At 43.8% G+C, this 25,715-nt stretch overlaps 1 protein-coding gene across 1 annotated transcript in view; it reads left to right on the top strand.

Annotated features, from left to right (window-relative positions):
• The window catches only part of Dnm3 (dynamin 3), a 431,287-nt gene that overhangs the window by 24,193 nt on the left and 381,379 nt on the right, over positions 1–25,715 (top strand). Inside the window, exons 2-3 of the mRNA XM_048810033.1 lie at positions 9,025–9,034; positions 13,760–13,771. Coding sequence (XP_048665990.1) covers positions 9,025–9,034; positions 13,760–13,771 — 22 coding nt within the window. The remainder of the gene's footprint in view (positions 1–9,024; positions 9,035–13,759; positions 13,772–25,715) is intronic.

Below are 25,715 nucleotides of genomic sequence, written 5' to 3'. Positions count from 1 at the left end.
ACTCCACCTTGGAAGGCGGCACCCAGGAAGAGTTTGTGAAGGGAGAAGTGTCGCTTGCCAGCAGGGAAGACGGAAAGGTGGAAGGTGTGTCCGAGGAGGGAGGGGCCTGGAGAGAAGGGAGCTTGGAGCATCGGGGAATGTGTTGGTCCAGTAGTTGGGGGAGCATTAAGGAGGTGGGATTCCAGATGACGTCAGATGTTGAAGTCAAGAGTTCAAAAAAGACGTTGTCAGAGGTGCTGGGGCACAGGAGGACCCAGCACGTGTGGTTTAGAATGAGTGAGTTATATAAACTTTCAAACAAAATACAGTACAGTTTTCTCTTGGCTTATATGATTGTTGCACTCCTAGAAAATTCATTGTATTGCCCAAATCCTGGGTGTTTACATATAAAATAGAATCAGGTTACTACTCAGATAACTTCTACACAAACGTGCAACCAAGGATTGGAAAATCATGCAGGATGTGGGATAATGGTTGAGTGCACAGGGCTCTCCTGAGAACTGCAGGACATTCAACATCTCTGGTCTCCAAGTCACTGTGAACATCCCATGAATTTCTAAGTTGCCCCCGGCAAACTCCCCTATTGCTCTATCAGTGGCTGTGTAAGTTATATACCCTAATTTCCTTTTTTTATTGTTAAAACTTATGTTTGGTTGTTTTTTTTTTGTTGTTTGTTTTTTGTTTTTTAATCTGCCCAATAGAACATTTCAAATGTAGAAGCCATGCATCATTTTCTCCAGGAAGATGAATTTGGTGGGCTTTAGAGTTAGTAAATTCTTTATTTCTTTTTGTTTAGCTCCAAATTGCTAACGCCCTGCCAACTGCCAGGCACCACTCGGGTGCAAACCGTGCCTCTGGGTCACATAGCTGGCCATACCTAATCAGGAAAGGCGTCTAATAAGATGTGTGACAAAGCATAGCGGAGGGCTAGGGGAAATGGCAGGGTCATATTTAAGTTAGATCTTACAGAATAATTGTAACTGGATTTGGGAAGTCCACTATTTTATAACAAAATTGAATTTAAAAGACTTAAATCATATTAATTATATAGTCTTTGCTCTGAATTATCAAATGTCTGGTATTTCTTGAGATGATTTTTTTTGAGGGGGAGGGCCTATCCTCTGCCCCAAAGCTGTTTCTCTTAGTTAATTTTTTTTTTATCTTTACATATTTACGTCTGGTCTTCCAACTAGTTTACGAGGTAGGAATTAAGCTTGCAGGTCACTGGATCTCCTGTGGTGCTGAGCTTGTTGGACCTTAGATACCCTCTAATACTGTACATAGGAATGAATGTCTCAGTTTCACATTGTTTCTATTTCTTTCTTTCTCTGTTAACATTTCCTAGGAAAAATGAAGTCAGGGCATTGGTAATGAGGACGCCCCGGGGGGATGGCCTCTGCTAGTCTCTTGGAAAACTGGCCAGACCCCAGTTGTGCTGTCTCAGTGCATAGGATTAATGTTGGTTTTCTCTGGTTGGTTACTTTAGGTTAGACAATATGGGAGATGAGTATCTTCTCTGGAAGATATAGAAATCTCCACTCTGGAATCCCTCTTTCTGAATGTTTCTCATTTGGGTCCAATTTGGTCAAGATATTTTTTTACATTTTTGGAATCAGATGAAGAGCAAGATTATAGATGCATTTTTAAAGTAGTTGCAATTCAATTTGTTAATATTTTAAAAATGTCATTACCTATACAGTATTACAGAAATTATTACTCACTTGTTATCAAGATCTAGAGGGGAGTACAATCACAGCAGGTGGGAGCAGGAATCATCCTGTTACTCGTGGGATTTGTCTGCTTGACGTCGCTGGCAAAGGCACCAGATCAGACTTGAGGGCTCACCTTTTACTGATGCAGTTATGAGAAGGGTTTGGAACATGTAATAGTGTCATCCCTTGGAGTCGATGCAAATCACAGAAGATGAGGAGATATCCACTTGCTGTGAAGTTACCTAACCTAATGAGACACCTTTCTCATCAGCAGAGCAGCCTGTGTTTCCAGGGTGGCTATGGGTTTCTTCAGTGGGTTTGAAGGGCACAGCATGGTAGGTGCTCTAGCTCCGTATGTGTTAGTCTTCATAAAGAACTGCTGTCATTTAGAAGGTTACTTAAAACCTTGAATGCAGCAGATTTTTACCGAACACCTATTATGTGCCAGATCTATTCTCAGTGGTAGAGAACAAAATCCATAAAGCAAACAAAGACCTACTCATGAGGGACTCGCATTCTAACTAGGAAGATGAGGAAATACTAAATGTAATGAATCGGTAAGTTCTGTGGGAGGTTGCAGGGTGAATACGGTTGGGAAACAAAGGAAAGGGTCATGGGCTAAGGGGGCTCAGGATGTCCCTAGGGAAGAGGTGAGACTTAAGCAAGGACTTAAGGGAGACCCAGTGTGTCTCTTCTCCTTAGTGGAGACTTGGCATTTCAGAGGGTGAGATAAATGACGTGGGTGGGGGGTTGGTCTCAGATGCAGGTCACGCAGCTTTCAGAGGGCAAAGCCGCCATCTGGTAAAGAAGTGGTCAGCCTCTGTTCTGTGATGAGCTCCAGGAAGTGTGGAAACTGAGAAACTAATGTGACTCCATTTTTGAGAAACCAGCCTCTACCTCAGAGCAAAGCCTGTCCAAGGAAGGGGGTGTGACCTTTGTCCTTGGAAAAACGCACAGAGCACTCCTAGGCACATACCCACCCTGCTGAGTTGTTTGTCTGTAAATAACAGGAGAGGTCGGAGGCGCCAGGTGTCCCTGACTCAGTCAGGCTAGGTGAGGACCCATAGCAACCCACTAGCAACCTCCAATCAGCATGAGACAGGGAAAATACCTGGGATGCCAGATGACCCCCAATAGTTTATGGTGGTTGATGACATGTTGGGGAACCATGTAGTTTAGCACGTACATCCCTCATGGCCTAAACCAATCAGTTCAAAGGAATCCCCCTCTTGTACTAACCAATCACCCCTACCCAACTTGTTCCTGTCAGTGAATGTGCTAATCAATGTGAAGAGTTGTTGTTTGATTTTCCCGCGGTGTGAAATGATTTGCTGTGTGATGTTGTGACGCATAGAGTATCCCCCCAAAACCTATAAAATCTCACTGAACAAAGGACCAGGACTCACTCCCTGGACCGCTGCATCGGGAACGGTTGTGAGTCCAGGCTCGAGCTTGCAATAAAGACTCTTGTGTGCTTGCGTCGGATTCGGCTCCTGGAGGTCTACTGGGGTCCCACAAATCTGGCATAGCAGAAACGCCTGATGTTTTTAATTGTTAGTCTATAAACGTGAAGAGTTGCTTGTGTTTTGTTTTCTCCAGAGAAATAAGAAACGATCATCTTTTACCTTTCCTGTCAAGGACAGTAAAATCAGCCTTCCTAATGACAGGGACACAAACTTTCTTAGGAGCACTTTCCTTACTTCCCGATGAACGGCTCTGATCCAAACAGAGGCACGCTTACCTGAGCCTTTCCCTATGTGACGTCATAACTGTAACTGGTTTTGAAAGTTGGGCCGTTTCTCTTCTGAGTGTCACTGACTGCAGGGAAGGAATGTGAGAGGGCCTCTTGTCATGGCTGAGTGTCTCTCAGAGGACAGTACTTCGCAAATGGCAGATGGTTCTTCTCCTGGAACTCGTAAGGAAACTGACATCATATGAACTAATTTTTTAAAATTCCCAGTCAGAGAAGGTAATTTTTCTATATTTTAAAATGGGATGTTACATCTATCTATATAGCCATTGTATATATATTTTATATATATATATATATATACACACACACATGCATGTGCATATTTTTCAGATATTGGATGTCATTAGTATATGTATATACATCTATTTATAGAAGTATTTATGCACACATGCATATTTTAGAGATTAATGATCTTATTTGAGAAATTGAGGAAACCAGTAGACGTGATTAGTTAAAAATTCCCTAATATTAAATTATTTGTGGCATTGAGTAAGCCAAAATACTTCAGCATTTTAGTGGTGGTTATGATAGTTTTTATGTTTAGATGTTGTGGGGGAAGGTTAACTGTTGGGAGGTTGATGAAATTGGATTCTCTGCTTTGTCAGAGTACGGTGTCCACGTGGTCGACTACCTGACAAATGCACATGGGTGATCAGTGAGCCTGGATGACTTGCTATTTAGCTTCTCCTTGAGTTCCTTGTTGCTTTGTCTGAACCGTCTACTCCAGCTACTTCAAAGGCCAGTTTCGTTTCCCTGGGATAAGTGCACAATTGAATCCTTTTTCTTGACTGAAGGATCACTGGCATCTCTTTTGAAGACAAGTTGCAATATTCAACGTAGAACTGACAGGTAAGCTATGCTTTGCCTCTGAAGGAGTGCACCAAATATTAACTTGCAGAACAGTATACAGTAGTATTCAGAAGCATTGACCTGAGCCTAAATACCTGGTTCCCATTCTGCCTTGCCACTTCCTGGCTGGGCAAACTTGGGGGCAAATAACTACAGCTTCTAGGTGTTTGTCTCCTCATTTTTGAAACAATGAGAATAATAGTACCTACCTCATGGGATTGTTTTGAGGATTAAATGAGCTGATATTTGTAAAGCACTTAGGGCAGTGTTTATTACCATGGCAAGTCTGAAAAAGTTTTATGTTTCACAGATACATACTTAAATTTTTACTGATTAAATGATGGGACATCTGGGATTTGTTGGGAAATAAACTAGCAGGAGAGGGGAATGTGGGAGTGGGTGGGAGGAGAGGGAGGGGTCAAGGTGCTGCTGCCTGGGCTGGTAATGTGTGAAGTTGTACATAGGAACATGTGGATTTCTTATACCATTGTCTTTCCCTTTAGAAGCCTGAATATTTCCAGATAAAAAGCCAAAACAACAAAAAGACAGTTTACCTCTAATTTTCTTTCCTTCTTTTTGTTCCTCCCCTCATCCGAGTCTGTGATAGCATTTCTGTCCTTTGGTCTAGTTGGAATGTGCCTGTCAAGAAGCCCTCCTTGACAGCCCAGCCGCCTCCCATCTCCTCTCCTCTGACTTGGGGAGCCGCTGACCCTCTCTGGGGCTGTGTGCACACCATGTGACCTTGTAGTTTTCCCATGAGAGTCGTCCTGTGGCGTAAACTCCATGTAGACTTGAGTCATTTTTATAATTCACAGAGTAAATACCTTGCACATCGTAGGTGCTCATCAAACCTTTGTAGGTCAAATAACATTTACTGACTATAATCTGGAAAAGAAAAAAACTTTCTTTTGCATCATAGTTATCACTAACATATAGTGGTTTTGGATGAAAGATTGTTTTATAGTGGTACTTCTAAATCTAGAACTTCCTAAGCTTTATTTTGAAATATTTTTGCCATTTGAAGCATTTCTTACCTTTTCAAGGATTTCATTTAGAAAGTTAATATTGTTCCAGGTTATTAGCTAAATTACAGAAATATACATCTAATTGGCATATTGAGGATTTGAATAGGTATAAATACTTGTTTTTTATTTTATGGTTACATAAACTAAGATTTTAAAAAAATATGTGAACCCACATTTTTCCCCACTAACAGTTTCATGATGCAAAGGAGCATTATAGTACATTGTAATGTTACCTAAATCATAGAACTTTGCTTTACCTTAGGATAAGGCCTGGACCATGGGATACATGAGAATAACTGTAATTGTGGTCACTCTACTCTTCCATAACTTAGATGAGCTTTTATTTGTACATTCTTGAAACCTCACACGTGATTACTTTTTGGCATGTTAAGGAATGTTTTAAACCTGAGGACTTTTTGTCTGTCACACACATTTCTAAGTGGAACACTTAATAAAGCAAAGACAATTTTGAAGCAAGGAGTTCTAAGGAACCTCTCGTCTAGCTGTTTTGTCGGTCTGCATGTTTACAAACCGAACTCGCCCAAAGTGAGGATTCTATTCTTTTAGTCTTTTCTCCTTGACAAATCTGTTCTGCTGAACCTAGAGCCAAGAGGGGAGATTGGGCCACCTTGAGGGGTGCTTCCACCTCCTTCCATTTCCTTCAGCTGGAGAGGTGCCAATTACAGGAAGACAGTTAAAGGATGGTGCTAGAAGCCAATAGCCGTCAGAGGAGCTAGGTGAGGTACTCAGGAGTTGATCACGTGCCCGAGTGGAGCACAGAGCTGTGTAGCCTGAGGCCTGACATGCCAGGTAACACGGGAGCACAGGGCTTCTCACCAGCAGGGGAGCAGAGAAGGCCTCTGCCTTTGGTTTTCTGCATTGCCTGTCCCACTGTCCCCCCCCCCCCACCGCCCGCCATGTCTTGATGGACCCAGCTCCTTGACCTTTAGCCACTACACTGAAGAATTCAGATTCACAGGGAGTGAATCGCCACCTTCGCATCTGCAAGGCTGGACTCCTGGTTAAGTTTCGGGCAGGACACGTGTGTGAGCAGGCTGCAGGGGGGTGGGGTGCCTGCAGGGTGAGCATTGCCAGGCTCCATGGTGTGACCCTCCTGCAGTTTCCTTAGCACCTAGCACAGAGACTCTGAGGACAGTCATGGTGATACATCCTGCTTAGTCTTGGGTTGACGAACATGGTTCTGAGTGAATTTGGAAATAAAGTGAATTTTTTTCATTTAAAGGTATGACACTGGATTATTCAGAAGAATGAAGGAGTGGGGAGTAAAGATGAAATGTCCAACAACTTCCCCAAATGAAAATTGCTAAGTTTGCAAAAGCCATAATGAAAGTCTCTTTGATATACATTTAAAATAAAGGGGCGTGAGGTCTTTTCTCCTTTTACTTAATTTTTAAATTTTTTAGTTGTAAATGGACACAATACCCTTACTTATTTATTTTTACACGGTGCTGAGGATGGAACCCAGTGGCTTACACATGCAAGGCGGGTGCTCCATCCCTGAGCCACAAGCCCAGCCCTCATTTCTCCTTTCAAATCGCAGCTCCTTAGGGGCGGGAGCCTTGTTTCCTATTCTGTTCTATTTCTATTTGAGTCATTAATAAAGTGCTGCACACAAATAGTATAACCGAGAAATATCAATTTAAAATTCATTTCTTTTGGAAGTTGAGGGAAAACTCAAATCTGTTGGGAAATTGACCTTTTATGTCTTGGACTTTGGGAATTTATTCATATGTGAGCAGACTTCCTCCAGCACCACGTGTGTTTGTGGTAGGACCGTCTGCTGAGCTCCTCTGTCCCCATGACCTGGAGAGCAGGCAGTGCTGAGTGACCGAGGGAAGAGAACGCTGTAGTCTGACCCCTGCGGTTCTGTGTGGGTCTGAACCAGACTGTTCTGTGTGTTCTACATGTTTTTACATTTCTGAGAAGGTACTCCTGTACTCCAGGGGGCAGAGCATCATGTTGCTCCCCAGAGCTTCGTGGGTACTATGGGACCTTGAAGAGAATCCATTACTTCCATATTTCAGACTCTTGAGATCAAGTTTCTTTTTCCATCTTTATCATAAAAAGCATAAATATATGAAAAAACAGAAATATGCTGAGGAAATGACCCTTGTGATCAGATCCTCTGTCCTTGTGAGAATTTGCTTCATTATTCCAACCTTTATAGAAATTTTCTAAAATTCTGACAGTCCCCTGTCTTCTGTCAGCGTGTCTAGAGTTGTGAAGTGAAGTACATTTATGTTACCACAGTTAATTTTAGGGAACATCCTCGTGATTCAACCTGCTCTTCCCAATTTAAAACTAGCATACTTTTGGCTTGCCTGTTACCTTGAGCCATCTGTCGTTCTGCCACAGCGCCGTCCCGCTAATGCACACTGCTGTGGGGAAGGTGGTGTTTTGCCTGTTGCAGGAAGCAGAGGCTGGATGGAAGTAGTTAGAAGATTCTTCCTTTGCTGCCATTTTCAAATACCCAGTTATCATGAGTTTGAGTGAAAAAATGACTTTCTCTGTTGAGTGCTGCTTTTGAAGTCCATGGTTCTTTCTGTTAATGCTCAGGGAAAAGAACTGAGAATTATATAATGTACTTTAGTCAGTGACGTCTGCAGAAAATCGAGGCCACTCGAGATGACTTGGAGTGTCTAAAAGCACGGAAGTGCTCAGGTCATTGAATGTTTCTAGTAATTATCTGAATGTTCTATCAGATAATGGACATTGCTATAGCAATGTAAGAAAACAGAACAATAAAACCTACAGTTTACCGTAAGGGATTAGGTGCTTATGAATCTAGTGTTTGGAAAGGTCAGAGGGTTAGGCTCTAGGCTGGGCCTCCAGAAAGGGCTCCCACAAGCACACGGTGGAGCTGACTGCCAGAGGGAGAGGAGCTTTGGTCACCTTGGGGCTCTGGGGGACAAGGACCTCTGCATCTAGTGCTCGCTTCAGAGTCATGCCCCTGATCCAGGGCCAGGAGTCTGGAAGCAGCTGTTGTCTTCTGGAACATTCTGCCTGAGCTGTGGCTGAGGGGTGAGGCCGTGTGAGCTGTGGTGCGCTGTGGCGCCTGCTGGCTCTGCGTCAGCAGCCCCTCCGTGGCTGCTTGGTGGCTCTGAACTCCAGTTCTGGGGAAGTGGCTGCGCGGGTGAACCCTCAGTGGCACCAGCAAAGCTGCTCACCAGGGGGCTGGGAAATGAGGCCTTGAGCTCTCCAACCTCAGCCGCAGGAGGGCAGGAGGGCAGGAGGGCAGACCAAGAGGCTGGAAGAAGCCCGGCTGGCTGGTTGGCCCTGCTGTCCTCCCTGCAATGGCTGCAAAATAAAAATAGTGAAGGAAACAATATTCAGAAATGAGACTTCCATATTCCACGTAGGTCTCCACGTAGGTTTTCAGGTAGATTTCCTGTTGACATTATCTGAGCCTCCAGAGTAGCATCTCGTAATCAGTGATTACAGTCAGGTGCGCCCGCGGCAGTACTTAGGTAGCTGTGTGTTTTTAGTGTGAATTCTGTGAATTCCATATGTCTTCTCTTTAAAACTTGGCTGTTTTGAAATTAAACTTCTCCCACTGGTGATTATGCCTGTGCGTTTAATTGAGATCATTTCTTGGCGCAGCGGAACATTAAGTAGAGCAAGCGGCGCATCAGCAACGTTAGTTGAGTAAATAATGGATTTACCAGGTGCTTGAAGGTGGGCTCTCAGGCTCACACATGCTCAGTGAGGCGAGTTTTCCTTTCTGCAATATGCACCGTGAGGACCAGAAGCCTGTGGTGGGACAGACACGTGCCCAGGCTGTTGACTGTCCCAGCTTCTGCGGCTGGGTGTTGAAGATCTGACCCACTTGCTGCATGTCTGAATGGGGGCCGCCCAGCCTGCCTTCCCTAAAGGTGCCTCTCCTCTCCTCTCCCCTGGGACCTACTCTGCCGACTGCACTTAACTATTCTCCGAGTGCGCATCAGAATCTTATTTCTTCCCTAGTTTTTAGAACTCTAAGAGTTTCCTGCAGTCTGTTCAGAACTATGCTGAGGAAATGACCCATGTGATCAGAGCAAGGTATTATTTAACTCATTTTAAGGATTAAAAATTTCCTTGATTCAGGAAAGTTGGAATTAACAATATGCGTGTAATGATGGGAACCATGTGTCCGTGAGCCAATGGTTTATTTTTCTCTATAAACAAAATTCGTTATTTAGCATTATATTCTCCAATTCCATCTATTTACCTGTAAATGCCATAATTTTATTCTTTAATTGCTGAGTAATATTCCATTGTGTATACATGCCACATGTTCTTTATCCATTCATCTACTGAAGGGTATCTAGGTTGGATCCACAATTCAGCTATTGTGAATTGTGCTGCTATAAACATTGAGGTGTCTATGTCCCTATAGTATGCTAAAACCCTGGATTCTTTTTAAAAAATTATTTATTCTAATATGTTATACATGATGGCAGAATGCAATTCATTTCTTGTTACATTATAGAGCACAATTTTTCAAGTCACATATAATGCTAAGCGAAGTAAGCCAATCCCCCCAAACCAAATGTCCAAAGTCTTCTCTGATACTAGGATGCTGGTTCATAATGGGGATGGAGTGGGGGAACATGGGAGGAATAGGCGAACCCTAGATAGGGCAAAGGGCAGGGAGGGGAATTGGGGGACGGGGGGGGTAGGAAAGACAGTGGAATGAGATGGACATCATTACCCTAAGTACATGTATGAAAACATGAATGGTGTGACTCTACTTTGTGTTCAATTAGAGACATGAAAAACTGTGCTCTATTTGTGTAGTATGAATTGAATTGCATTCTGCTGTCATATAACTATAAGAATAAAGTAAAAAAAAAATTTAAAAACCCCAAATTTATTAAATTTATTAAAATTGAGCTTGTTCATCTACTTTTTTTTTTTTTTGGTGCTGCTGGGGGTTGAACCCAGGACCTGTGCACGTGCGGCAAGCACTCTACCCACTGAGCTGCATCCCCAGCCCTCATCTTGTACTTCCATAAAACTTCCTATGAAAAAGAATCGCAAATCAGAGGGGGAAAGGCTTTGAAAGGCTCCGTGCTCCATGTTGTATCCTAAGAAATAAGGTCCCTGTTGCCTGTGGCCCACTGGAGCTGCTGCGTACCAGGGTGACGATGGTTGCCTAATGATCCCAGAGTGACCGGCGGTGGGCAGCGGGCCCGTGCTCCTGCTGTGGGGGTGCTGTGACTCTAGGAGGGACCCTTCCTCCTCAGACTGGCCCTGTAAATAATCAGTGATGTCGCCGTCTGGCTTTATTAGCAGCGTTGCGTGTGTAGGAAGGAGTGGAAACAGCTCCAGGTGGACCTTCCAAGGCTGCGTCCTGAAGAGGGGCGTTTATTACCAGGAAAGAGCATCACTAAGCCAAAAAGTGAGCCACAGAGCCAGCTGTAAAGCCGGCAATGTCTTCCTGAAAAATGTGAGTGTCTGGAAATACCAAGATCAGACACCAACACCTACTTCTGTGCCACTAGAGTTGACTCTAGGGTTTATTAAGTTTTTTTTTTTTTTTTTTAATCTAATGAAAACACAGTACTTGTATTATAAAGAAATGCTCACCAAACCTTTCTCCTGTGTTTTGCCCACCAGAGAAACATCCAAAACAATTATTGTGTTGATAATCTATTGAAATATCTTCTGGTTGTGAGTAAATATATTTCACTGGTGTTTCCTCAAGGGCATAGGAATAATTATTTTTGTGAGGACAGTTGTGGAATCATCCCATAGCTTTTCTTAATTGTGTAACAATAAAGTTCACATTAAATTAGTCTACGTACCTTTATGATTGATTCCATATAAAACAGTTGTTTAGTCCACTGAGATGTCAAATCAACTGCAAATAATCATTCAGAGATAAGATGGAATTCTTCCTTTCTTCTTTTTCTTTCTTTCACTGGGAATTGAGCCCAGGGGTGCTTTTCCACTGATCTATACCTTAGTCCTTTTTAATTTTTTATTTCAAGACAGTTTCACTGAGTTGCTTAGGGCCTCAGAGTTGCTGAGGTTGGCCTTGAATTTTCAAACCCCCTGCCTTAGCTTCCCGAGTCCCTGGGATTACAGGCCTGTGCTGCCACGCCTAGCTAAAATGGAATTAATCCTTAGTCATGTGGCCTCTTCAGGATATAGCTGCAGTTCTTAACGTGGCCACGATATTGAATATACAACAAGTATAATGTAGAATATACTTAAGATATTGCCTCATCTTTCAATAACTTGAACTCTAAGGAAGTGGATGGTGTATGATGCCATTTAATAGGAAAATTCTTCTGTCCAGTTTTATCTTTTCCTCTTAGACCTCTGCAGAGAACCCCGGGGGTGTCTGTTAGTTAGATTTGGGAAAATTTAAAGGACTGGGAGATTTTCAGATGAGATAATAGAAACCCGAGGCTGAGGGCCAGGCTGAGCCACAGGTGGCACCACGGGTGGGGGTGGGCTGGGAACAGAGTGCTGGAGAGTCGGGAAGAAGGTCCTGGGTAGAATATTAATCCGGGGATTCTGCTGAAATGGCAGACTCCTCCGTCCAGTATAGAGATGCAAATGCCACACGCTGAGCCGCCTTTGAGGCCCGGCCAAGCACCTTTGGCCTCCACTGGGTGCTGAGTGGTGGAGATTGCAACCCAGGCCAAGAAAGACCTCTTTTAGCCAGAGAACAGGGTTCAGGAGGGGATTTGCCCCTTTCCAACCTCCGTTTCCTCAAGAGACCTTTGCTAATTGGCATGAATATGTCACATAGCATTTTCAGAACAAAATCTTTAAATTTCCTTTAAAAAACAGTTGATTTATAATAATCACTGAAGACTCTTCTTTTCAAAATGGAGTTTTCCCAGGTGTAGGATTACTGATTTTTTTCAAAAAATAATTTTTTAGTTATAGTCGGGCACAATACTTAAATCTTATTTTTATGTGGTGCTGAGAATCCAACCCAGTGCCTCACACGTGCCAGGCAAGCGCTCTGCTACTGACCTACAACCCCAGCTCCTAGGATTACTAATTTTGACTTTATTTTGAAATAATTTCCAATTTACAAAAGAGTTGCAAGAATATCATTTAAAAAAAAAAAACAAAACCTGCCTAGAAATGGTTGATGGGAGGCTGTGTTTGTCGCCTCCTGTGTCGTCTGCCTCTCCTCCAGTTTCTCTGCAAACATGGGGGTACCATGTGAGAATGGGGTCCATATCGACCCCTTTGCCACCGAACCTTTCAGCGTGTTTCCTAAGAACGAGGACCTTGCCTTACATGACCACGCAGGCACACGGTGCACGTTCAAAACGCGCCTATTTTCCCGGTACTCTTCTCCAGAGACCGTTTCCCTTGGCTGAGGAATTCAAGGTAACACATTCCATTTAGCTGTCATAGCCTGCAGTCTCCTTCCCTCTGGAACAATCCCCCAGCCTCTTGTTTTCTCTCACGACATTGGTATTGTTAAGGAGTACGTACAGGCCCCTTGTTTTATAGACTAACACCTAATTTTGGTTTGTCTGATTCAATCGTTTTTTTTTGTTTTGTTTTGTTTTAAATAAATGATCAAATCTTAAGTTGAAAAATAGGGAGATCCATCAGGAAGAAAGCATTCACTTTTGATCAGGTTGCCCAAGGATGCTGTGGACATTAAGACCTATTTCCATTTTTTCCTATAAATGTATTTTCTTACATAATTGGGATCATCCTGTATATGCAATTTTTATCTAATTTTATAAGAATTTTTTTTGATCTCATTAAATACTCTCATTTTTGTAATTCCTTCATATTCCTTGTTGGATTTCCAGTGCCCTATGTGTAAATATTCTTACTGTTGGACAACTATTTTCTGTTTAAAGGCATTTTTTCATTCACAGTTTGTTTTTTTTTAATCCACAAATTGTACTTTGGTTCCCCTTTTTCCCCTTAAAATTAAGCACATGTGGCTGAGCACAGTGGCACATGCCTGTAATACCAACAGCTCGGGAGGCTGAGGCAGGAGGATCGAAAGTTTAAAGCCAACCTCAGCAAAAGTGAGGCACTAAGCAATGCGGTGAGACCCTGTCTCTAAATGAAATACAAAACAGGCTGAGGATGTGGCTCAGGGGGCGAGTTCTCCTGAGTTCAATCCCAGATACACCCCCACCCCCCAAAAAAGCACATGTACATTAAACAAGTTGACCACTTTTCAGGGTATACCTGATGATAAATGAGTAATTAGGGGGTGTGTGTGCAGCCGTGAAAGGTGCTCCCCAGTCTGAGCTCTGGGTCTCTTGCCACATGAGTTTGATTCCCCTGGTTTCCCCCTGCTCTGTGTGCCCATCACGGCACTGTGGTGTCACTGGGCTGACCTCAGCCTGACTGCTGGGGATCACAGGGAGCCGGGCACCTTGGGTGCATGTTCAGGTCTTGGCTGGTTCCCCTGCTGACGAAACTTCTTGGGCTCTGGGAAGGAAGCTCTGGTTGAAGGAATGTCTATTCCATAGTTTCCCAGTGGGAACAGCAGGCTGCAGGTGCAGAATTGGTTCTGCTCTTCCCTTTGGAGATGGGTAGCCGAGATGGAAGCAGCAGAGGTTGGTTGTCTATTTCTTCCCGGAGTGGTTTTCTCCCAAATAAAAACTGCATCGTCCCTTCTTTGATTTTCCCTGACACTCTGGTCCATCCTCGACTAGCAGGGTTGATCACCCTCTCTTGGTAGTTCCTGTTATTATCACCCTCATGCTAGTTGCACACATTAACTGCGTGTAAGTCTAGCTTCCCTGTCAGACTTTCAGTTTTCCATCTGTTGGAGCTGTTTGCTCTGCAGCAAATCACCCCAAAATGTAGTGGCTTAGAACAGCAACCATGCAGTTGGCTCGGGTTCTGTGGAATCAGCAGTTTGGGCTGGGCTCAGTAGGGCTCAGCTGATTCTGCTGGAACTCACTCACACGGGAGCTGCTGGGGGGGGGGGGCGGTGGCTGATGGATGGCTGTGGCACCTCAGTGATTCCCCTGTGGTCTCCCGTCCTTCAACAGGCTGGCCCAGACGTGTTCACGGGATGTCAGCAGAGTTTTAAGAGCAACAAGAGGGCAAATCCTCAGATGTGTGACAACTTTTTGAATTTCTGCTTCTGTTGCCCTGTCCAGAGCAAATCCTGTGGCGAGGCCCAGAGCCAGTGTGAGAGGGCACTACCAAGGGGTGTGGGAACAAATGAGGCCCTGACAGCTATCCATCCACTTCAGGTCAGCGGGGTCAGGGTCTCAGGGTCGTATCCTCCCTTCCTTTCTATGGCAGCTCCTCCGTGGTGTTTGCAACCATGTGGGGGCTTGAGCTGTACAATCACGTGGCCCCTTTAGCACCCCTAAACTTGGGCTCAGAGAGGCCTTAAGAGAGTGCCCCAGGATGCTGAGCTCTGACACTCCGTTGCCGGTTGCTGATGGGCAAGCCTACAGAGTGTGGGTCTGACCTTAATAAGAAACCACCAGGAGATGGCCTGAGCCAGCCCTTAGCTCCTAGGCAAAAACACTCACACTTCCACTTTTGTCCCTTGGTTTTTCTTTGACCTGGTATTCATTTTAATGTGGTTTTATTCTGTGAAGAAAAAGAGAACACAGAGGCTTGTGTGGTCTGGAACCCATATTCTTAGCATCAAAGACCTCTGAAGACTTCTTTGAAATTTTTAATGACCAGGAACAAGACTACCGTAGACCTGGGCAATATGGGCCTCCGTCCTGGGACTCCATCCTGGGCCTCCAAGTTTAGAAGGCCTCACACTCTCTTTCCTCTGGCTTCACCCCTCATGTGGTGAGGTCCTGGGGTGGGGCACAGATATGCCCATCTAGAGTTCACACCCTCCCTCCCTCCCCCTAAACCGTGTCCCAAGTAGTTTTCCACCTGAGTGGTCTGGAGGTGGTTTCAGGACCTGTGCAGATCTCTGCTCTTCTCCTAAAGGCAGACCCTTCCAAAGTGCACCATTCTAGGGGTGGCCAAGGGATAGCTCGTGCACAGCAGGGGTTGGGGAATGGATATTGGAGTGCCCATAGCCTCCTGGAGGGCCCTGCGTGTGGCATGGAGGTGGAAGTGGCATGAGATGTTGAGAGACCATGACCATAAGTCGGAGGCCACTCTGCCCCGGAATGCAAAGGTTGGGGCCCACCTGGTTAGGAATCTCACAAGCTGGTGTTTGTCCTGGAATCTTCTAGAGGAGCAGTGGCCAGTCTGTCTCAACTTGAATTCTCGGAGTTTTGCTGAATAAGAGTGACTTCTGGAATGTAATGGGCTAAAAACTAGTGAATGTGCATTTATCTTACTCCATTTTAGGGCAGCAAATCGATGTGGTGCCTTTTTTGGAGATTATAAACTGAAATATTGGTAAAATGTAAACTGAAATATTGATGAAACAGAGATTGTAATCTCTTAAGAACCCTGCCGAGTTGTTAAGCTCTCCATACACAGTAGTATCTTTGATTTGTGGTCTTAGTGATTTTTCTAAAGACCCTCATAGATAGTAAATTCAGCCTTGTGAATGTGACGGTAATACTTGTCTATAAATCAGCAATTTAATTGGGTGTAGAATAAGGTATGATAATAGACGTTAATAATAGGCATTTAAAATAGTTTTTAGAGTCAGATGGGAATCTCAAGGGCAAAGCAAATATAAGAAAAATTTGAGGGATCCTGGTGTTACCGTGGCTAAAAACACATCATCATGATTATTTTCTGGTATCCACCCCACCACTGACGTTTTTTTAGAAGAATCTCTCTAGACAGTCACTGCCAGACCCGGAAAATTACCTTTGCCTTTGTTATTTCCATTATGCTTTTAGGAGTTTGAGAATGATGTGGGAGTCCTTAGGAGATAGGATTAAAGTTCATTGTTTGCTGGCTATGGCTTGAATTTGTAATAGGGAAGAGCAGAAACACAAGCTTCGGTGTTTCTAATCACGGATTAGGTTAAGACGTCATTAGTGATAGATGTGTCTAGCAATTCCATTTACAAGCATTTGATCCCTCTGCAAACATGACTTCAGGTGCATGCAACTCTTTTAAACCCTAATTTTTTTTTTCTTTTGAGAGTTGGCTGCAGAATCATCTCCATCTTTTCTAGTTTAATGTTCGAAAGAACCATTATGCATCTCCTTTCTAGAATGCTGTTTCCCTTTTGTTGTATAATTATATTTTAATGTGATATGATTAGATAATAACATATTATCATAAAACACAAAGGCAGAAGAAGGTGGCTTCATCAGGCAATTGAATTACTATAGATGCCATTACCGTGCAGGAAAACCAATTACCTGTGGGTTGTGGACAAGGAACATTCTAGTTCCTTAGGAGATTCAGGCCAGAAGTCTTCTGCTCTTTCTTATAGACTCAAAGGATGAAAGAAATAGAAAAACTATTTAAAAAGTAACGATGTTGAGGTGAAAGTTCTCCCATCCAGGGTCACACTGGAGTTTTTGCTGGGACCAGAACCCAAGACATAGTCTGAATAGTGACCATCACTTATCAAAAGAGATACAGTCTCTTCTTTGTTCATAGTGTTGATATCCCGAGGGCAGAGTTACATGGAAGGTTTTCCATAGTTTTCAGGGATGCATAAGCTATAAAGCCAATTCTTGACCTGTTTACAGATTAGGTGACTTGCTTTTGTTATTGCCAAAGTATTTCAGAGTAACAATATTTTTGGTACCAGGGACTGAACCCAGGGCACTTATCACTGAGCCACATCCCCAGCAAGCCCCTTCCCTGCTTTATTTTTTCTGAGACAGATCTCACTAAGTCACTGAGACTGGATTGAACTTGAAATCCTCCTGCCTCAGCCTCCCACTAGGATTACAGGTGTGTGCCATCATGCCCAGCACAATCACCTCATTCTTCACGGATCTTTTCTGATGATTTGTGGAAACCTTAAAATAAAATCTGTTTTGTTTTGTTTACTTTAATAGGCAACTCTTTCACAAAATTAAAAAGTCTCTGCTGTGTCATAACATTTCTTTACTAATTTACAAACATTTATGCAACCTGCCTTTGTACAAATGCGCATACACCTGTCAGCATGGGATGAGATTAGGGACTTACTTATTCATTGTTTATTCAACAATTTGGGTAAAATACATTAATTATTTTAAGGTATTATCTGACACGTAGTTTTTTTCCCACTGAGTTTTTTTCTCAGTACAAATGGATAGGATCTTCAGGACATATGCAAAACAATCCTTATTTGTGAAAATTTCATTAATTTTTTTTGAAAGTCAGAAAAGATTGTGATTCCATTATTCTCTCTGCAACCTGTTTTGTATCTTAATGTACAGTTAGTCAAAGAAGTGTTTGGTTTTTCTCACAAAGATTTCTTTTTTTCTTTCCAACATGTGGTTGGAGATCAGCTCATCATTGCCTTTAGGCACTAAGAATCTAGGAAATGATAAGTGACTGAATTTTTTGTTTTTCTTTATCTTGTGAGGTATGAAATAGAAAGGTAACGTTGTATTTATAGTAGAGTTTTGAAGACAGATCTCAGGGCCGCACAATGAAAAGATAAAAGTGGAACTGGGAATAAAACCAGAGTCAAATGGGATTCATTCTTGAGAAGAGGGAACTCACATCACTTCCCTAGAGAATAAACTCAAGCCATTAGGAATACTTAAAAGAGCTCCTAATATAGATAAATATAATATAAAACTGGCATAGATATCAGAATGGCAATGGGAGCATGTTGCATCTGATACTGGCTGGAATTCTCATTCTGCTAGAAGAAGAAGGCAGTATATTGGAAAGATGGCGAAATATGTTCCAATTTCCATTCACTTGACTTCCTGCCCTGAGTAAGTCATTTCCCTGTTTTCAGCCTTGGGTTAATTCTACTTTCCAAGCTTGGGCGGCCACTGTGAGAGTCAATGGTGGTGGTTCAGTGGTGCCGTGTAGACATGGGTTAGCTCAGAGCCAGAGCACCTGTCATTCCTGTGTCATGGCGTCTGCAGGGTTGTGTTTCAAGGGTGGAAGCAGCAGAGGCAAGAGCTGCAAGTCTATGTTTTCACTACCAGACACCTTGGTGATATGGTCTTAAGAGAAATTCTGGGAAAGGGTGACTGTATGGAGTCTATATTGAGAATCTGTCAAGAAAAGGCAGACCTATTTTAAAACTGGGTTTTAATAAGCTTAGCGTAGACATTCTAGTAGGCTGTGACTCACAAGAATGGTAGATAACGACAAATGGAGTTCTGGTTATTAACTTATGAATGAACTAAACAGGAGAGAAAGGCATATGGGCAATGTGGTTTTATCTCCAGCAAGTAGTGTTAGATATAAAAACATCAAGGAGGGGGCATGTTACTAAGGAAAAATGAAAGAGTAGCATTTATTTTAAATGGAGTGGGTGACTTTCCAGTGGAAGAAATTGGCTTTAATAGATTTATTGGAACAAATTTCAAAATTAGAAGAATGACTGTTAGGTACTGCCTTTGACAGAAAAAAATAAATCATCTGGGGGCTGGGGTTGTGGCTCAGTGGTAGAGTGCTTGCCTGGCATGCATGAAGCCCTGGGTTCCATTCCCACCACCACATAAAAATAAAGGTATTGCGTCATCTACAACTTAAAAAAAAAAAAAGTAAATCATCTGAAGGTTTAGGGGGGTTGAAACAGAATCAGCTAAGTTTATAAAAAGGTAAAGCAAGCAAATCAAGAATAGGCTACAGTAGGCTGAAGAGGGCTTTTTTTTTTTTCTTCCCTCTTCAATTTGAAAAATTAAAGTTCTTCCTGGAAGACAGAGGAGATAAGGCCATTGGTTAAGGAAGATGGAAAGGCATCCTTAATATGATTCTTTGCTGGAAACCCATTAGCCCTGATGAATGTCCAACAATCTCTGCTAATTATAGAAGGTGAAGGACTGGGCTTCAAGTGTCTTTCTTGTGTTAGTATTTAAGGTATTTAATGCACCTGCTGTGTGTGCGTGGAGTCCAGGTGTGGCGTAGCCATCCCGATCTTGAGTTCAAGCCTCATTTTGTGTTGCTCTGATTGGGACTTAGCAGCCAGATTTTGCAGATTTGTAGACATGGAATGCTGAGAATTAGGGTACAAGGAAAAACTGGGGAAAAATAAGGGTATGGGCCTCCCTTCTTTAATCTCCTTATTCTAGTTATCTCTAGCAGGATCAATGTATCAGAAGGAGGACTTGGGTATTGTTCAGATATCTGCTCACAAACCTAGTGGGCCTACCAAGTAGAGGGCCAGGGAAATAGGTGGTTGAACATTAAAGGCACCTTTGAGCTTGCCTGGGAACCCCTCATCAAACCTTTCTTCCACAGCTGAGACTGTGCCTTAAAGTGAGCCGTCTCTAGCCGAGCATTCTCCCTTCTGTCTCATGTTCAAATTCTTTACAGCTCACATAAAGAATTGGGCCTGGACACAGCAAGTCTTTTGTGATGACATATTTAAATCTTCATTTGTTAATTGTACTATAAGAAGGGTGCTAAGAATAATACTCATAGTGAATCTGTTTTCTGGTTTTATTTTAAGAGTTGGCTTTTTAAAGCTCTCTCCATCCCTGTGTGGAAGCACTCATTCTGTGGGTTTATATAGAAGTTGCATTTCTGGCCAAGTAGAAACAAATGACTAGTTGGTTCATTTTCCTAGAAAACTACCAGATGGTTTCCTAGAGATAAAGCATAATTAAATTTATTTAAAATTGAGTCAGCGACTTCCCTGTGTAAAGTTGATTTTAAAATATGAACTTAACATATTTCAGAGGTAGGGCTACTAGCTACTCCCTCTCTGAATGAGAAAGAATTCACATGAAGTTTTAGATGTTAATTGAACTAAGTTATAAGCAATTTCCATTGGGAAAAGATACAGACTTGTTCCTTTTAAACAATCCTTTGATACTGCCCCTACAAATGTATTTGAGAATTGATGTAGTTCATGGCAGTGTCATGATAATTCTGAGTTCTGCGTGGCGTGGGGACCTGTACTGTCTAGCAGAGGATATCTCTTCTTCTTTTTTTTGGATTGATTATATTAGAGACCAATCACAGCAGCAAAAAAGCAAACAGTCCCACACCCTGAACAGAAGGTAAGACAACACTGGACGTGGTTCCTTAGTGTGGCTCCACACAGTTATTGGAAAGTTTGTTCTTAAAAATAGTTGGTTCCTGAGCGTCTTTCCATGTAAGTGCCTTTGAGGATTTTGCAGCCAAATTGTTGATGGGAGTGGGTTAGTACAGCCCACCCGGGAGGGGAAGAGCACCACGTTGCCAAGGCAGCGACCACCAGCACATCAGGTCTGAGCCCTCGCCCAACCGCCATGAGGAATCTGCAGCAGTGGGTGCCCGTGATGGTGCTGCCGATGGGGCTGGTGACAGAACTTGGCAGCCATCATATGCTGGAAGCAGCTCGGCTCTTCCTCGATCGGTGTTTGAATAAACACTTTCTTTTAGAATGGCTTTAGATTTGCAAAATTGAGAAGCTCATGCAGGTAGTCCCACGTACCTTCCTAGTTTCACCTATTATTGGAATCTTACACTGGAATGGCAGGTCGGTTGCAGTGAATGAGCCACTGTGGGTCCATTTCATCAATGGAAGGACACGCTTTATTCAGGCTCCGTTAGTTTCAGCCTGCTGGGCCTTTCCTGTCCTAGCATCACGTCCAGGGTGCTGGTTACATCTCGTCCTCTTGTCTCTTCAGGGTACTCTTCCCTGTGACAGTTTGCCAGCCTTACCTTGTCTGGGAAGATATTTTGGAAGTTTCAAGGAGCCCTGATCAGGTGTTTTGTGGACTGCCTCTTTTTTGAGATTTGTTTGATGTTTTTCTCATGGAGTAACACACTGTCGGCATGACTTCTCCTTGTTGACGCTGACCATCCTCCATGGCTGGGGAGTGTCTGCCAGGTTTCCTGTGTACTCTATCTGTGGAAAGAAGTCACACTTCAGGAGTGGAGTTATGCTTCCTCTCTGAAGGTACATTAACTGCGTGCATTATTTGGCATTTGTTCGCAGGGGAGACTTGTCTGTTCTTTTCTGTTTATTCAATAATTCACCAGTCAGTGTAGACTCATGGATATTTAATTGGTACTTGGAGTAAGAAACCATGATAACTAGTGATGTTGCTTCAGCCATCCCCTGGGACTCCTTTCCGTTGGCTCCTGTGTCCCTATGACATAGTACCATAATTTTGTGCATGTCTTTTTGAGCTCTTCCCAACCTTCTGTCAGCAGAAGGTGCTCCAGGACCACCTTTTCTATTTTCTGACCTAGTTCTTGAATCAGCTATGTGCATGTGTGATGTTCTGCATGTGTGATGTTGTGTGAGGGGCAGAATTCCAAGTTCACCACCTTGGATCAGCCAACTTTTGGGTGGCTGGGATGCTCTTGGCACAGGGGCTCCTACACTGCTGGATTTTATGGGCCAGTTGAAAAAATGGTAATGGATGTCACGTTGCCACCTTTTGATTTTTGCCTGTGTGGATGGTAAATATGAACAGCCAAACAAAGTTTCTCTCAGGTAGGATTTGTCTCAACTCTTCCAAATGTGTAGTCTAAATTTTGTTCTATGTACTTTAAGTAGTATGGTTTACATATTTTTTTCTTAATTCACTTTTATTTGAAGCTATTTTCCTTAGACAACTTTAGCTATTATCCACCTTCACAGATGTCAGGGGCAGACCTTTAGCAAGTGCAAGGGGTGCCGGGGGTCGGCAGTAGTGAGTGGACACGTCTTTCTCTTGTCAATCTTGTGATTTGAGCAAAGCGACCTGCTGCGTGGAATTGCTTCTTTGGTTGAGAACCTAGATCAGTATGTGTCATGTCATGGTGAATGCTTAATAAATACCTGCTAAATTAAAAGATAAAAAAGCTTCTAGCTGTCTTATTTCTTTCCTGTGAAGATGCAGCACTATCGTGTCGATTGCACTGCACTTGAAACAATCCCGTGAAGAGCTCTCCCTTGTGGTTATTTCCCTTTGTCTCTAAGCCTGGATTTTTAATATTGTCTCTGTTCATATTGGTTTATGAAACCAATTACACTAATTAGAAAAACACAGTTAAATGTTTAAGTTTCGATCAAGTTGTTTGTGTCTGATACTGCTGTGGAAAAAGACTAATGAAGCTTCCAGATTGAAGCTCATTTCTTTGGATTACTGCTTGTATTTGTGCAGAAACTTCCCTCCTGAGGTGACTGTTCTGTCCGTGATGTTTTCAGGATTTAAGTAGCAGAGAAGTGTCCTGTCCAGCAGGGTCTAGCTCAGGGCATGAGGCTACAACTTGAGGAACATATCCTGGAATTACATTGTCTCCGGTGAGAACTGCATTTAATATTAATAATTTGGCATTATCTATGTTTTGTAGATGAAAATAATGAATATGTGATCTTTGCATTAATTGGCCAGTAGTTAAATTTAATCTTGGCTTTTTGACTTTGTCTTAAGAAACTTGTTTAAAATTGGAATAATTCTTACTATGTTCATTTTAATCTAGTTTCCCAAGGAAGAATTTTCTGAGCAGCCCAAGATACCACTTTGCTGACCTAGTGAGTCTGCAAATCTTGTTCCATCTCCTGTAAGAATCAGTAAGACTGACAAAATATTATTTTAAAATGGGTTATGAATAAAAATTGAATATATTTCTGAAGACTTAAGAGATCTGTGGAGTTTAACCAAGAGGGAACCATTTCATTTTTTTAAAAACTATTTTTCCTTTCTCTTAAAGAAACACATGTTCATTAAAGAATATTTTGAAAACATGGGTAAAACTAGCTAGAAAAAGAAAATCGCCTATTATCTAGAGAGCAGGAGCAGCCTGGGGTGTGCACAGGGCCCGGCTGCTCATCTCGGCCTCGCCCCTGGGTGCTGGGTGCTTTCCACAGCGCTGGATGCTCTGGAGGAAGCCGCACAGCATAGGGTCGACTCCCTTGCACAGCGCGGTGGTGAGACGCTGCTGCGCATCTGCGCAGGGCAGGGTTCGCCAGCACGTTGGCTTGGGGCAGAGTCTTAGGGAAGGTTCTTGGAGGCAACTAAAGGATGGATTAAATTACCCTTTCCTTCGTGTGTCCCAGAGTAGAACAGTGGTAGAACAGAAAGGTGGGTTTCCTTGTCTATAGTCCATGGGGGTGGGGTGGGGTGGGGTGGAGGGGGAGCCATGAGAGCTGGGCGGGGGTCGCATCTGAACAATGGGATGGACGATGACATTGGACGGCAGGAAGCACAGAAACGGTCTGTTTGTTCATACATTCAAGAAGCATTAGTCAAGGTCTGTGATGTGTCAGGAATCGTACCAGGTAGACCCCGCATCCAAGGATGAATGACGCAGTCCTGCTTTGCGGGAGTTGTCAGTCTGGCTGGGTAGATGGAAAATAGACCGGCATGTATAGTGGGTGTTACAGTGAAGGTTTCCACGAACAGTGTCTGAGCTCGCAGCAGGAGTGTCGGACCAGCCTGTGTAGCAGCAGAACAGTCTTTCCGAAGGATCTGACTCCTGAGCCGAGTCTTGAAGGACCAGCGGGCGGAGGAGAAGGGCCTGCGGTCGACGAGGCGGTGCGTGCAGGGGCGCGGATGGAGAAGGGTGGCACAGCTCTGCGCGCTGGGTGCACAGCTAAGGAGGGTCTGCGCAGTGCCAGGGTCAGCAGCAGGTACTGGACCAGGGCTAGACGCAGGGCAGCAAGGGTGGGGAGACTTGTGCTTGATTGATTGGTTGGTGGTGCCATTCACAACTACAGCAAACAAGGAGGAGCAGATCCAAAGAGGACAATGGTGGGTTCAGTTTAGGACACGATGAGTTTGGGATGCCTGTGATGATGTATGACTTGGCACGTGGACGTCTGGAGCTCAGAGGAGAGACTGGGGCTGCTGCTTCACAAATGGAGCCATACCAGGGAGTTTGGGGGTGGGTGGTGGGTGGTGGTGTGTGCAGGATGCCGGGAAATAGAAAAGAAAAACCCAGAAGGAGCCGACGGCTGAAGAGAGGAGGAGGAAAAGCCCCAGGAATGGAAAGGAGGAGATAGGGTAGCAACACCAAGGTTTGTTTCAAGAAGAAATAAGATAATTCTGGGAGTCCTTCTGGTTTTCAGAGATAAGAAGGTCACTAGCCATCTTGGTGACGGTGGCTCCAGGGTGAAGTAGGACAGTGACCTGGATTTCCCTCCTCGGAAGTGTGTTGAGGTCAGGAAGGCGCAGGTTAAGAACCCTCCTGGAGGAGCCTGGACTGTGGAGGAGGTGGGGAGTGTGAGACGGAAGCACAGAGTGGTGCTGTGGGCTCCCCTCTCATTCCCGAGGTGGGAAGGCTGGAGCGCTCCAATAAGAGCCTCTGGAGGGAGGAGGCTGACCATGTCGAGGACAGTCTGGGAGGCGCAGAGCTGGGTACCCTCTGAGTGATGCTGCCTCCACACACACAGCACTCAGACTGCATCCTAAATGAGGCTTGAGCTCATTTGGAATGGACTAGTTTATCCAGTGACCTAAGCACATACTTCCCCTATGTCAAGGGATGGGCCTCAGGGGCAGGCTGTTGGCAGCAGTGGGGATCCGGGAGAGGGGCGTTCAGGTGGGAGGCGATTTCTGTGGGAGGCAGTTCTTTCTTTCCTTTGAAGAGGTAAGGACTAGAAATGAGAATGTCAGGACCTCACCTGGCCAGAGAGGAGAGGCCCCCCAGTTTATTGATCCCCTGTAATTTTGACAGTAAGAACATCACACATTGCATTGTGGAAATGTTCTTCACATTCTTGATTTTTTTTTTTTTTTCTGTACAACCCAAGAAGACAGCTCTGAGAGATGAGAGAGGGAGGTGACAGGCTCTGAGCACTGAGGCGGTGGGGCAGACAATGTGAAGCTCACCCTTGGGTAATGGATGGTTGGTCCAGGAAGGTTCTGCCAGGGACTGTTAGGTACTTGGTATACTTTGCCTAAAGAACACCAATAGGAAATACGAGCTGCCTTTCTTAGTTTTAGTTCAAGTGCCAGCTCCAGCCTTACCCAAGGTGTCACTATAGTTTTGTTTGTAAGATGCCCAAGAGTTAGTGCTTCTTGCATACTGGTATGGTGTGGATGTGAGGTGTCCCCCAAAAGCTCATGTGTGAGACAATGCAAGAAGGTTTATAGGAGAAATGATAGGGTTATGAGAGCCTTAACCCAATCAGTGAATTATCCCCTGATGGGATTAACTGAGTGGGAACGGAGGGTGGGTAGGGAGTGGCTGGAGGAGGTGGGTCCCTGGGGGTGTGCCTGTGGGGTATATATTTTGTATCAGGCAAGTAGAATCTCCCTCTCTCCTTTCTGATCATCACTGAGCTGCATCCCTTCACCACACTCTTCCTCCATGATGTTCTGCCCCACCTGGGGCCCTGAGAAATGGAGTGGCTGAGACCTCTGAAACTGTGAGCTCCCAGATAAACTTTTCTTTTTTTTTTTTTTTTTTTTTTTTTTTTTT

Source organism: Marmota marmota, unplaced genomic scaffold (genome assembly GCF_001458135.2).
Source record: "Marmota marmota marmota unplaced genomic scaffold, marMar, whole genome shotgun sequence".
Lineage (NCBI taxonomy): Eukaryota > Metazoa > Chordata > Mammalia > Rodentia > Sciuridae > Marmota > Marmota marmota.
The sequence above is the reverse complement of the archived record's forward strand: the minus strand, read 5'-3'. Positions and strand labels throughout refer to the sequence as shown.